General features: G+C 38.0%; 1 protein-coding gene across 1 annotated transcript in view; it reads left to right on the forward strand.

Moving 5' to 3' along the window:
* Positions 1–14,525, forward strand: part of LOC115443701 (transcription factor SOX-21) — a 56,297-nt gene that overhangs the window by 9,458 nt on the left and 32,314 nt on the right. Inside the window, exon 2 of the mRNA XM_030169220.2 lies at positions 5,918–6,180. Coding sequence (XP_030025080.1) covers positions 5,918–6,180 — 263 coding nt within the window. The remainder of the gene's footprint in view (positions 1–5,917; positions 6,181–14,525) is intronic.

Below are 14,525 nucleotides of genomic sequence, written 5' to 3' on the forward strand. Positions count from 1 at the left end.
GTTACAAAAAAATCTGTTTAAGTCTCGTCAAAAACAAATATTGGAGCGAAATCCGACTTGCGGTCGCGTCGTCGCAGTCGCGTTGCTAATTGTTTAGGCAAAGTCGCTTGCATCGGCGATGTCTTGCCTTTACTCTTATTTGGCAGCCTCTGTGTTACGTTGTTTGAAGTGTGGCGCCATTTTTTACTATGTTTTGTAGCGTCGATAATGTATTTTGTTCCCGAAAATAGATATTGTGATTATTTATCTTGTTACTTGCGTTTTTTTAGGGACTTTCCCGCCATTACACTATCACAACTCCTGTAAGCTAGGATCAGTAGTGGCACGCATTATGATATCGAGCGATGAAGCTCGGCGAGTGTCAGGGAAAACTAATCTGTCTTTATCCAGCAACGAAATTAATCAAATAGACTTAATTACTTGCGTATGTAGAATAAGAAGTCCACTGCTGGACAGATGTCTCCCCCAAAGATTTTCGGACTAACCTATTAGTAAAATTCGAAAAATTCTACAGCACTCAGGAATCAGTCACTATCAGTATTTACAACAATTTGGTTCTGAGATTAGCGCATTCAAACAAAAAGTAATCTTCCGGTTTTAAAAATAGGATAGATCTATAGAAAAGTATCCTATAACATTTTTCGTGTGCTATCTTCGTTCATTCACGGTTTTCGCTAAACGATCGCAATCTTAATCTTCGATCCGATCCCGAGAATAAACCAATCAAAATACGTCATTTGTACGCATGTCAAAAAACTTTGTTCTCATTGGTCCATTCTCGCGGTGGATTGAAAAAGCGATGTGTTTCATTAAAACGACGATTAGTCTATGCTTTTTCATTTATGCAGTAGGTTACCTACAACTTGACCAAAACTTCCTTATTACCTAGATATTACAAAACAGTATCTCGCCGCGTTTGTCTATACGCGATAAACTTCAAAACTGCTGAACGGATTTTCATAAGGTTTTCACCAAGGGACAGATTGATTTAAGAGGAAGGTTTAAGTGTATATTTTTTTTTGTGTAGAACACAAAATTAGGACATATAATTATGATTTGCTACCCGTGCTAAGCCGGAGCGGGTCGCTAACGTCTCTCAGGTCGCTTTAGCGTGTGTGATCTATCAGCTATACATTGACACACAGACCTACACTAGTATTGTAAGGTATGTAAGTTGTAATATAATCTGAAGCTAGGATGCAACGTTTTGAGGCATCTACACCATGTCTAAAGCAAATGTCACGTCGATATTAGTTCGAGACAGATTGCGCCAAGAGCGATTATTGACAATGTTTTGTCTCATTCTACGAGTAGTTAGTATAGTATATAGACTGTATGAGCGTTACTTTAGGATTGAAAATAGCGTAAATTTTAATCAATATTAATTTGTATGAACTATAGAATATTATTGTTAAAGATCTTTCATAAATACCCAATTATGAAGTATTGCATGTAAGTTATTTTTCTCGATAAGTCTAAATTATACCTTCATCAAAGCTAGCCAATAATCTGGCAAACGTGGGTGATTTCTATGACCAGAAGTGTTTTTGTAATCACAATTTTATGAATAAAGAAATAAAGACGAATTTGCAGTCCAACCGCCACTGTGTCAGGGTTAGTCCTGCTCAAACAGATCGCCATGAGGCCTCAATGATGACGTATGAGTTAGTACATCAATTGTACATAAGGTGTTAAATAGTATCAATAGCGCGGATCAAGTCTCATTAGCACAATACATGCGATTATGAAACGTGAGTAGAACAACATAAGTATCGAAATACTGGTGTCACATATATTAAACGTTTGTATCACACAATGAAAGTATCAAGATTATTTTCGGACGGCAGCCTGTAGTATTTAATTTTAGTTACAACTACCGTAACTGTATTAAACGTAATTAAAATGACGATTTACAATGCATAGTTGTAGTAGCGTTAGTCAAATATCTGCCTACATCTAGTCATGTACATTCTTGCCTTGGCGGCGTAGTTGTATTGCGTGCGGGGTAAAATCACCGCATGTTTCCGCAACATACTTTTTATATTCATCATCTTAACACTTTAATTCAAGAATTTGAATTGAATAGTTGCCCTGAGATTAAACTTTAATAAAGCAGAGAGCGATCGTTTCCGTAGATTTATATAGATTTTTCATAACAATTAAAATACCCCATAAATCTTGATTACATCACATTACTAACCATTTGAACGTTATATTACATTTGAACCAAGAAAATCATATTAAAGAAACATGTCAATTAAAATACGCACATAAGCTTTCACGTCAGTACAAACGCATCCATTCTCTTTCGGACATTGCTTTGGACAAATGTTTGGTCAGAAGTTGACGAGATACCGTCTCTGTCGGAACGTAATGGCGGCGCGTTAGAACAACTGCTTGCTTCCCACTTAACGGTGATAGCTACCCGAAACTGATAACAGCGTTCTGAAGACGTTTGATTTTGATTGTAATATCAGTTCTGTGTTATATACTGTCCCATTGCCACGGGTCTCCTCTACTACTGAGAGGGATTAGACCTTAGTCCACCACGCTGGCCTAGTTCTGGTATACTTCACACACCCTCAAAATTCCTATAAAGAACGTCTTAAGTATATAGATCTCACGATGTTTTCCTTCATCGTTAAAGTAAGCGATAATTCACAAAGAATATTTTGATAAGGTACTAACAAAGATTAGTTGGTGATTATCTTAGATATTATTAAAAAGAGCCTTTTCCAACTTCCCTGTAGATTTTTATGGGGAAAGTAATAGCCTACTTAATACATCAAGTGGGTCCTAACAGTTCACAGTTAGTGAACTACTAGATTTGTAAAAAAGAACTTAATCGCATCCGAAGGTCAAACAGTAATAACCATTAAACTAAGACAGTCTATATTAATATCGATAGATCTCTGCCCACACCACGACAAACATTCTACGGTTGCCAAGCGACAAACATTGACACACAGCGACTCCCTTTTTGACCCAAATAGCGGATTCTCAGAACGGCGCGCGACTTAACTCGACTTAACAAGATTTTTCTTGGATTGTTAATCCATGTTTTCTGTGTAATTAGGTGAGTAAAAATATCTGTTTTTGTTATGTGGAATTTGTTGGCGGAAACACCGAAAATGTTTGTAATCGTGATGTTATTTCTAGTAGATATAGCTGTTGTTGGTAGCGCTTACGATCTAGCGGCTAAATGTAGTTGATTACTAACATTAAGCGATTTGCCACATAAGTGCATTATTGTCGTCTATAATAATAATAATAATATCAGCCCTGTATTATATACTGTCCCACTGCTGAGCACGGGCCTCCTCTACTACTGAGAGGGATTAGGCCTTAGTCCACCACGCTGGCCTAGTGCGGATTGGTAGACTACACACACCTTCGAAATTCCTATAGAGAACTTCTCAGATGTGTAGGTTTCCTCACGATGTTTTCCTTCACCGTTAAAGCGAAGGATAAATTCACAAAGAATACACACATGATTTTAGAAAAGTCAGAGGTGTGTGCTCTTGGGATTTGAACCTGCGGACATTCGTCTTGGCAGTCCGTTCCACACCCAACTAGGCTATTGTCGTCTAGCGAAGCATAATCATTCCAGTCGACATTATCTGGACCCCATTCCTCTTACCAACATTGTATTGGGGTCATTTGCCGTGATTAAATAAAACAAGACCATATTTAGCAATTTTATTTAGTTTATACACTTCCCGTTATGCTCCTGTGACGACAACACACTTTTATCGTGCTAGTTTGGTGTTTTTATTGCTTTGAATGATGAGACGAGCTTGCCGTTTGCCTGGTGATAAGCGATACGACCCCATAAACAGTAGAAATATCATCCAACAACTTGAATTGCAAAGTATTGTTTGGTATTTCACTGCGCTCGCCATCCTGAGACATAGATGTTAAGTCTTATTATGTCCAGTAGTTACACTGCCTACAATATTCTTCAAACCAAAACCCAATAGTGTCTACACACTGCTGCTTGGCGGTAGAAATAGACATAATGTCAGTATATTTGTCCTTTGATCCGTTTATTCAATAAATACTTAAATAGATAATAGTCACCGCTTATCAGAATAAATGTTCCACCGGCCCAAAACAAATTGACTATAGGCGTGCTATCCCTAGATTGCGGTTATCATTAATTATAATTCGCTGTAGTAATTTGCAATGTTTTATGTTCACAGTTAATTAAATTATGTTTGATAGCGTGTGGTCTGGGCTGTCGATTCGAGTTAAAAATTTGGATGTTTAGTAACTAGTATCGTTTCGAATATTTGTTTTCGTAGGCATATGGGTAAGTGCGTTTATTGATTGTGACCACCGTCTGAATACGATGTGGGACGCTTCTGTTTGTAAGAAAAGAAATGGGGAATTGGAAAATAATTGAAAATATGTATTATATGAATTATAAACATATCAGTGCTTTACCACCTTCAAACTCAGTCCGAATATAACTTTTATGATCTGATCGAACCTCGAACTTCACGGATTTCACAGTCTAACTAGGCCATTGCACCAATTACACAAAAAATATGCGGTGATATTACTTAAATTTAATTAGCGGCGATAGCCTAGTTGGGGGTGTGGAACGGACTGCCAAGACGAATGTCCGCAAGTTCAAATCCCAAGGACACACCCCTCTGCCTTTTCTAAAATCATGTGTGTATTCTTTGTGAATTTATCGTTCGCTTTAATGGTGAAGGAAAACATCATGAGGAAAGCTGCACATCTGAGAAGTTCTCGATAGGAATTTCGAAGGTGTGTGTAGTCTACCAATCCGCACTAGGCCAGCGTGGTGGACTAAGGCCTAATCTCTCTCAGTAGTAGAGGAGGCCCGTGCTCAGCAGTGGGACAGTATATAATACAGGGCTGATGATGATGATGAAACTCAGTCTGAATATAACTTTTATGATCTGTTCGAACCTCAAACTTCACGGATTTCACAGCCTAACTAGGCCATTGCACCAATTAGATAAAAATTATGACGTAATATTTAAAACTAGCAAAGTAACTAGAATCTAAATTCCCAATAAGAAATTCACAAGAAAAATCCCCATAGAATCAAGATTTAAGAGCATCAAATATTAATAAAGCCGGTTTAAACACGCCCGGGTGCCTGATCCGGCAATTACGGACCCCCGTATTTTCCACTTTGCCGGCCGGCATAATTGTGGCAGTTATTAAAACTTGTAATCCAAAGAGATTCACGTGTGAGAATTAGCTTGGAGGGGAGTGAATTAAGGGAGATGATGATTTTTCTGAGTTAAAAATTTAGAGGCGATGTTAAGAGTAGTTTAACTTTGGTCAATGAATTAGTAAGACATTATAATTGTCTTGATAGTTACTCTGATGACCTGAGATACATTATAGTATTTTCCACGTAACGATTGAATTAAAAAAAAATAACACATACAATGTAGGTAGATATTGTATTTTGACTTTTAGGATGACCAACACGTTAGTCCGTCCGGTGACCATGAAGGCTGCAAAGTCTTCGAAACGTCAGGATAGAATTAGGATATAAAAGACCCCGATAAAAATCAAAAATACTTTTATTATAATGATACAATGTTTTCCAGACAACCTTTGTTATAGCTAAATCAAATGTTATAAGAAATAAGATTGTTGCTAGCATGTTGTTTGACTCGAATCGTAGCAGATTTATTTCGTCAAGGAAATAGAATACAGTATAGTACTAGGTAATAAAAAAATAATTTTCGTCCTTGCTTCTTCGTAGTCTGGTAATTAAGAAAAAATATATCCTCATTTTTTTTTGCGAAATTTATATGAAATACATTAGCACAAAGAAATCTGTGTGATTCCTATAAACAATGTTTGTTCATTGTTTTTAAATCCAGTACCTCAAATTATTGCTACAAAAATACTCTATCGTTCACAGTGCCGCTGGCGCGATGTGCGACCGGAGCGGCTTCGGGAGCTCCATGGGCCACTTCCCCATGGGCCCGATGTCCGCGATGGGCGCCATCGGCTCCATGGGCTCCATCTCCATGAACGGGATGAGCCAGCCCTCGCAGAAGAAGACGCAGGAGGAGCACATCAAGAGGCCCATGAACGCGTTCATGGTCTGGTCTCGGCTGCAGAGGCGGAAGATCGCTCAAGATAACCCGAAGATGCATAATTCGGAGATATCGAAGCGATTGGGTAAGTACACAGTATATTTACCGTATCGTAGGTTTTATTGTTGTGTACAATTTTTTTTTTGTGTTTATTAGGTTCGATTTTAGTTTTATATTGTTTTAGTTAAACACTATATTACAGATGTTCTCTTGTATCATCTCGTGGTATCTTTGATTCTCAACTCTAAACATCTTTTGTTGGTATCGAATATAATATTCCATACCTGACTGGACAGAGAGCAACTAGAAATTATACATTTTGGTGAAAAACAACCATAGTTGTCGACATGTCTTGTTCCAGATTGTATACCCAACGCCAAGCCAGCATAATACTGGCGACTAACTGGCATTAGCCTTGGTAGGTATGGGCCGACAAAACTATTAGAAATTTAAATTTACAATTCAACATAAACACAACGCAATTCCATTAACAATTTTTCTATTAACACACGGCCATATAATCCCAGCGCCATTGTTCTACGCGAATTAATTAATTTGAAAGCGCCCATTATACGACAGGTTTCCATAGCTCTGTCTCGGAGGGCTCATTTTCATTGCAAATTGATCATTCCGCCTCTCTAGGTGTCTTGATTTGATTTATGAATTATCTTTAGTTTGGAACTATGGGTCTCGGATTTCAGGGGTAGCGTAAATAAGATAGTTCCAATGTTTGTGTATATTTCTTACTCTAATTCAAATAATATATTTCACTTATAATAGTGTTCAGTAATTATAAGTTTAATTTGAGTAGGCAAGCATTTCATAAAGCATTTTGACAGTTCATTGTCCGCTAGAATATAATTTATTACAAAGTGATAAAAAATCTCTTCAATTGGTAGATATAATACCGATATTGAATTTACCTTTAACTTATTTTATTGCTAGTATTATTGCAATTTTTCTACATAAATTTGAATACCAATTCCTATTTCTTTTGAAACACTTCGGTTTTTATACTAACACAACAGGTGGACGCTCTCGCCACCCGTGCAAAACGACATCGAATAACATCCATAATTTTTTAAATTTATTGTTCCATTTCACGTATCGAAATATCAAAAGATGCGCCGTGTCGTGTAAAATAAAATAAAAACTAATGAGCAATCAGCCGCCAGGGCGGCGCAGCGGGCGTCCGCGCCACCGAAACCGCCAAATGTAAGCAAACTCTACTTCACCAGGCCGTATATTTAAAAACTGTTCAGAAAAAGGGGAGACACCGGCGGAAGAGTATGTACGGAAAAATAAAAACGGCCGTGGCCGCCATTCTGGCGGTGACGGCGAGAGGAACCGCCATTTTCTATTTTTCCCTCCTTTTTTTAAATCCCGAAGTGAATACAGCGCGTGCAGCGCCGGTACGCTCTGTAACCAGTATAAATTGTGTCTCGTGTAGATTTTTTTGTCGTTAGCCGGGGCAAATGTTGGCGGTGGGTATCTGTGAATGTGAATTCTATTTCTAAAAGCATTGGTTCGTTATGCCGTGTTCCGCGTCTGTGATTTGTCTGTGTACGCGTTTGTTTTGGGGTTTCAATAACAGATGGCGTTCATCAAAAATAATGACATTGTTACTTATATTTAAGGAAATATGTAACATCTCGACAACACATAGAACTGTATATTAAAATATGTTCTATTGTAGGAGACCAACTATGGAATGTTTACAAAACCTTGTGTTTAAGGTCTTAAAGTATTACCAATCGAATTCATAAAATTGAGAATTTCAATAATGTTCCTTTCTAATGAATTCTCATAGACAAATCTACCTAAAGCAATGTTTTTATTGTTAAAAAATCATATTATCATACGAAACATATTGCAATGATGGCTGTACCATCAAAATAGTATCTGATACCAAATTAACACATTATCCCCTATAACCATACCAAAAATTTCATATCCGGTAAACAAAAACACCATCATACTTTGAAACGTAACGCCATCTACAAATCGTGAACGGAAACAGCGAGTAGGTCAATAAAGTCGTTCTCTTTTTGCGCCCGCCGGAGAGTGCGGCACAAAACTCCGCTTGCGTACCTAAAAGTGCTTTTGTCCTGTTCAAATACAACGCATGTATTATTCATACTGTGTCTTTTGCTGGAATAGGTGTTTGTTTGTTAGACGCTTGGGTGAAATTATTTTCACGCACTGTTAGGAATAAATTTGGCTTACGAAGCTGGGAGCGGGTTAATGTTTGCTAATAATGGTTGCTGCGAGGTGGATTCAGCTCTTCGGGTAATCTTATGTTTAATGGTCTCTTATATGTGAGAGTCCGCCTGAGTGCCACCGCAATGTCTATTTCCGCCAAGCAGCAGTGTGTAGTCACTGTTCCGGTTTGAAGGACATTGCAGCCAGTGTAACTACTGGACATAATAAAACTTAACATCTCATGTCTTAGTATGGCGAGCGCAGTGGAATACCAAACAATAATTTGTAATTCAAGGTGTTGGATGGCTGTTCTACTGTTTATGGGCAGTCGTATCACTTACGATCAGGTGAACGGCAAGCTCGTCTCGTCATTTAAAGCAATAAAAAAACAACTTCTGTAGACATTTGTTCAATATAAGTACCTTCAGAAAATCAACAGATATTTCCTTAAAATTATACTAAGCAAACCATTGTAGGCTGGTCTGGATATCTTTAGGGGAGACCTGTGTTCAGCAGTAACATTCCTGTGCCCGATAATCGTACTAGATAATAATACTTAGTTAATAATCAAGGAAAATGCCTAACCCCACACCTGTTTACTTCAATTCCGTATTACCTAATTGAAAGTGACACACGCGCATGTAGAAAGGCGAACATGTGCATCGAACCTGTCAATAATCAACGCTCCGGATAGACCCATTGTCTACCGGCTGGCATAATAAATCGGCGTACAAAACGCGTTTTGTTTACGAAATCAATCGAAATGTCGCCCGACAAATGTCGATGAGCGCAACAAAGGTATTCGACGCACAATGCGGACGCAACTTTTTAGTTGTGACACACGGGCGTGGTGGATGCCGAGTGTTTTATGCGTATACCGACTACAATTAATGTGTAAATATTGTGTATATTAACATAGTGAAGATGTTGATTATGTATTTGCACCTTTCTGGCCCTGCAGTTTCTTTAATTTGTGATATGAGGTGTTGCTCGCGGCTTCGCCCACGTGATAGACCTTTTTCGCTACACGTCCCTGAAACTCAATGCAGCTATTTACAGCGCCACCTCTATGACTACAGCGCCATTTACAAAAAAATACTATTATTTCCTATGGGCGCAAATTAGTGAGATAAAAAGTAGTTTATAAGTTAATCCGGGATATGGCCTATCTGTGTGCCTAATTTTATCCATATCCGTTCAGCTCTTACCGTGTTTACTTCTTTAAACATCGAAGCATTTTCACAAACTTTCGTATTTTAATATTTAGTAAGATTATGGCCAACGAAAGACGTTGTGTGCCTTGACAGGTGCCAATATGCTGGCCTGTTTTATGTGATATACACTGGGTATTTCCGGAAAACGGCTTGTCCGAAGGAGCCACTACGTCAGGGTTTTAGGTACATATGTACTATATAGAATTCTATGAATGTTATACGTTAGCTTCAATCTGATAGATTCGGCTACGTAAATTGTTGTCTCTGGTTTCTTATTGATTGGTCCAACGTAAAAGAAAATATGTCTTTATTTATGTTATTGCGGGATAATTAATTGTCCTATTCAGCTGAAGTCTATAAATTATTATGCTTAAATATCAGTGTCGATATTAAATGAAACATAAACTCCCTTAAGTTTATTGAATATTGCAAATAATTATATTACCGTAAAAAAACTTATTACTGCTATATGGCCACATATGTCAAATAATAAGTAATACGAATTGCAATTTACATGGAGTTATAGTAAAAACAATAGTTTATTAAAAACATTACTATAATACTTATCAGTGGTGGAGGGTCCTTATAAACCGATTATTGCAGGCAAATTATTCATCATTAGAACGATTTGCAGACCGCATTCGTGCACATTAGTACCTGTATATTGTGTTGGATTAAATAATAATAATAATATCAGCCCTGTATTATATACTTGCCCACTGCTGAGCGCGGGCCTCCTCTACTACTGAGAGGGATTAGGCCTTAGACCACCACGCTGGCCTAGTGCGGATTGGTAGACTTCACACACCTGCGAAATTCCTATAGAGAACTTCTCAGATGTGCAGGTTTCCTCACGATGTTTTCCTTCACCGTCAAAGCGAACGATAAATTCACAAAGAATACACACATGATTTTAGAAAAGTCAGAGGTGTGTGCCCTTGAGATTTGAACCTGCGGACATTCGTCTTGGCAGTCCGTTCCACACCCAACTAGGCTATCGCCGCTTTGTGTTGGATTCCCGTTCAGAAATTTTCACCTTTCCCTACTAATACCACTAGAAAAGATGCTGTTTAAACCCATCCACTTCATAGATCAACAGTGAAGAATAAATGTCCAATATAAAACACCTTCATCCCTACTGCGCATTTTCGCGCGCCGTGTGTGTTTTGTTTCCATCAATGGCGCACCTACCCAATAACATCGGCCAACTGTCGGGGCGTAACGCAGTTAATATTAATTAACATGGGGCAGGTATCATTGTATCGGCTGTAATAGCTTCCCAATAGTCGTGTCGTGTTTTGAGCTGAGCGTGTTGCTAGCCGATTATGTTCGGGGTTATAGAATAGTGTTTAATCATATATGATTCCTTTTTAGCTGAATTTCGGCCAGGGCGGCCAGCAACGGAGATTAACTAAGTACGCAGGAGATATGACCCACAGGGGACAGGTGTGCACAATACACAGGTGCACTCTTTTAGTCCATTGCCACGCAGGACATATTATAGTGCACAAGTGTGTAAGCAATACTCAGGTGCACACTCTGTTCCTTAACTCTCATAGTCCGGTGAGACGGCAGTCCGACATGACCGGAGAGAGAACAGGCGCAAGATCAAAGGTTTTACGTGCTTTTCGAGGTACGAGGGTATCACCGCCAATTTCCTGATTCCTAGTTATGATTTAATAATTTTTAAGATGGAAAAACCCTGTTGCAATATTTTTTGGCCCGACCATTCGAACCCAAGACTTCATTCAGTACGGTAGTCGTACTCATACGGTGTACAATTACACCTACACCACGGAAGCAGTCAAATAATAAATCATATATTTTTTTTATCATGATTATGCCTTTTCTTAGCGCTTTAATACATTCTTTAACATAAATTCAAGCCTATGTACCGAAAAGGTTAGGTAAAGGTGAAAGTACTAGTGGATTTATATCACTTATATATTCATCTCGTGATATGGTAAGAGATGGCCATACTGGTCACAAGGCACGTTTCTCAAGAGGTCCCTGGATATTAAAGCGTAGACTAGCGAGCAAAAAGCAGTTATAATTGAATTTACAAATATAGCTTTTTATAATTGTAAAAGAACTTTGTAATCTTCGCCTTTGAGACGTCGACAATGTATAAAATCATACAAAAGCACTTGACCAAAGATATTTCTTGCATCCGCATTCGCATTAATGAAATATTCTTTCATACAATTTATTATTGTGTAGTTCAATAAGAAGAAGCCGAGCAAAAACTCCGCTGTCTTTCTCGGTTATATTAAACCATTCGAAATTCTCAGTAAACAACACGATAAACACCAATACACGAACAAATAGTTTTTTTATATTGTAAAAATATTCAACTTTATTTCTCAGTTGTAATTCATAAAAACTGTATTACACAATTCGAATTTAACACAGCCGGCGCGCACGCATGAAAAAAAGTAAAAAACGTACACTCAAAGAGAAATATATTTTTTCACTGGCAACACTACAGAGTCACTGTCTATCAATTATGTAGTCATTATTTACGCTGCCACCGTTTCCATTACCTAACGTTTATCTATTAAGTTCTACAATGGCGACACATGTTGTTGCCCGCGACTGTGTACCAATTTACACCGATTTTCCTCGCTCCACATTATGTACGGCGCTGGACGTCTTCAGTTTTTTCCGTGTCATTTTTTTGTTTCAACCGCTCCCGGTGTTTTTTTGCGGCGAACAGTAATTAAAGCTTCGGAAACGCTATTGGACAACGCGGCTAGAGAATTCGATGCCATACCCAATAGTGGCAGCGTGGTTAATCGGACAATACGGCCCGTTGCGATGTAAAAAGAGATCTATTTAATGAACACGGACCGAATAGCTATATCTGCCGGCTGAATGGGGAATCTATTAAGGTAAACTTCTATCTTTTGAGATTACTTGTGGGCGCAATTGTCACTGCGTTTGCTTTGTTTTTTTGAATGTGGAAATGTTGAAGCATTTCATCGCCTTGTTGATGAAATACTTCCAAACTATCTGTTGATGTGTTCTTGCTAGAAGGGTGCGAGTTATTAGTATTATCGTTTGTTGTTGCTAACAGTAGTTCGGCACGGCTGGTAGGAACAATTTTCTATAAATTTCAAGATAGTAAATTGTTCGTTAATATTTAAGAATATTGGATTCAGTTGTTTATGCGCTATCTTCTAAAGATCGTCCAATCGTTGAAATACACAAACATTTCTATTTCAAAAATTAAAGTAGTAAAGAACTCATAAAAACTTGTCACGGTAATTCGATGTGGATTGAAATCTTTCAGTTAGTAGGTTGCACCAAAACATATTCGATTTGTTCGTAGTAATTTTGGCCGATCAAAAGGTCCATCTCTGCCCAGCAGTGGGATATATAAATTAGTACCAGTATAATTAATATGTAATGTCAAAAGGCACTGTACACTAAACATTTGCTAGTTTAAGGATATTTATATCCGCCCGGATAGCGACCACCGTACACAAGGTGTAAAACCCACCATAGTGGCTCACGTAAGTGCTTCGCGATCCGGAATCAGCCTGTGTATCCAGTTGCAAACAGGCCGGCATAATTGTGTCAACTGGCGAGGATTAATCATCTCTCGTCATTCGACGCTATCTAAACCCTACTCCAGTTACCACACTATATACGATACTCCCCTCCTTCGTGCCAATAAAAAATCCATCAAGTTTTTTTAACTTTAATTTCACACTACAGTTAATTCACGTAAGAACAGTAAAGCCGCAACACCTAATTTGCATTTAACCATTGTGCTCAATTATTTTTAATTCTTCATTATTAGCTTGAAACGGGCTTAATGCCGGTTTAGTTTTATTTTTGTAACTGTATAACAACAAATTGCTGTAATTTAATGCTCACTTAAGTTGATAGCTTTATTCTGGCATTTAATGTTACTGTTTTACGAATATTTTTCGCTTACACTTACTAGTCTTATTAAATAGTCGCCAAAGATGATATTCTGGTTCTTAAATATAAGTCTACATTTGATTGTCTCCGCATTTTAGAGAAATATTGAAATTGGAGCTCAAATTAATTAAGAGAAGGAAATAAAGCAATTCCAGAAAGGTCGAGGCATATTGGCAAGAGACTAGCGGGCGAAACTGAAATTTATTCTCTGGCTGCTATTATAAGTTCATCACAATAATAAATAATTTAATTGAAGTCGATGATCAAGTAGGTCAGGAATAACCGTCAACAAACGCAAATAATCATACTTATAGAAAAATATAGATAGACCTATAGTCGAAAATTCGCTAAATCAAACATCTATTTCAACATCACCAAATTCAATAGCTTAAAAACAAGTTACCTAGAGTTGTATCTCCTATACTGGCGTATAACCTACAGTGTTCTTTACTGTTTTGTAACGTTACCATTATACGAACCAGCAATGTAAACATATATCTATAGTCTATCTGCTCTTTATATGCCTTTCTTAGACTTATGTTTGAAGGCACTTGTACCTATTACGTCTATTACGAAATAAAGGTGAACAGATAAACCAAAAACAACAGTTTTAATTAGTCTAGACTCTAGGCAATACATTTATAGTTCAAATTGATAACAAACCTCACCTTGACTACCATCTCCCGCTAGCTCGTAACACTAAGCGTCGCGTTATCTCTACGGGGCAGCTGTTGTGAGCCAACAAAAATACTGTTGTTCCTCATTGTAGCAGCGGCTTGTCGCTTGTCACTGAAGGGTCCGCTCGTTGCCCCTATTTAATTATAACCTTTTTGTGTGCCTGTGTAAACGTGATTGTGGCTTGTACCCCGCGCAGGCGGTAATTGTTTTTGAAAAATGAAGTTGCGAATTGTTTGCGTAGTTCCTAGATGTTGGCGGTTTACGTATCATGTTTTGTAGAAGTGTGTATTCTTTGTGGTATGACTTTACTACTATCAAGCGGCGATAGCCTAGTCGGTTGTGGAACGGACTGCCTAGACGAATGTCCGCAGGTTCAAATACCAAGGGCACACACCTCAGATTTTTC

This window comes from Manduca sexta, chromosome 23, assembly GCF_014839805.1.
Source record: "Manduca sexta isolate Smith_Timp_Sample1 chromosome 23, JHU_Msex_v1.0, whole genome shotgun sequence".
Taxonomy (NCBI): Eukaryota; Metazoa; Arthropoda; class Insecta; order Lepidoptera; family Sphingidae; genus Manduca; species Manduca sexta.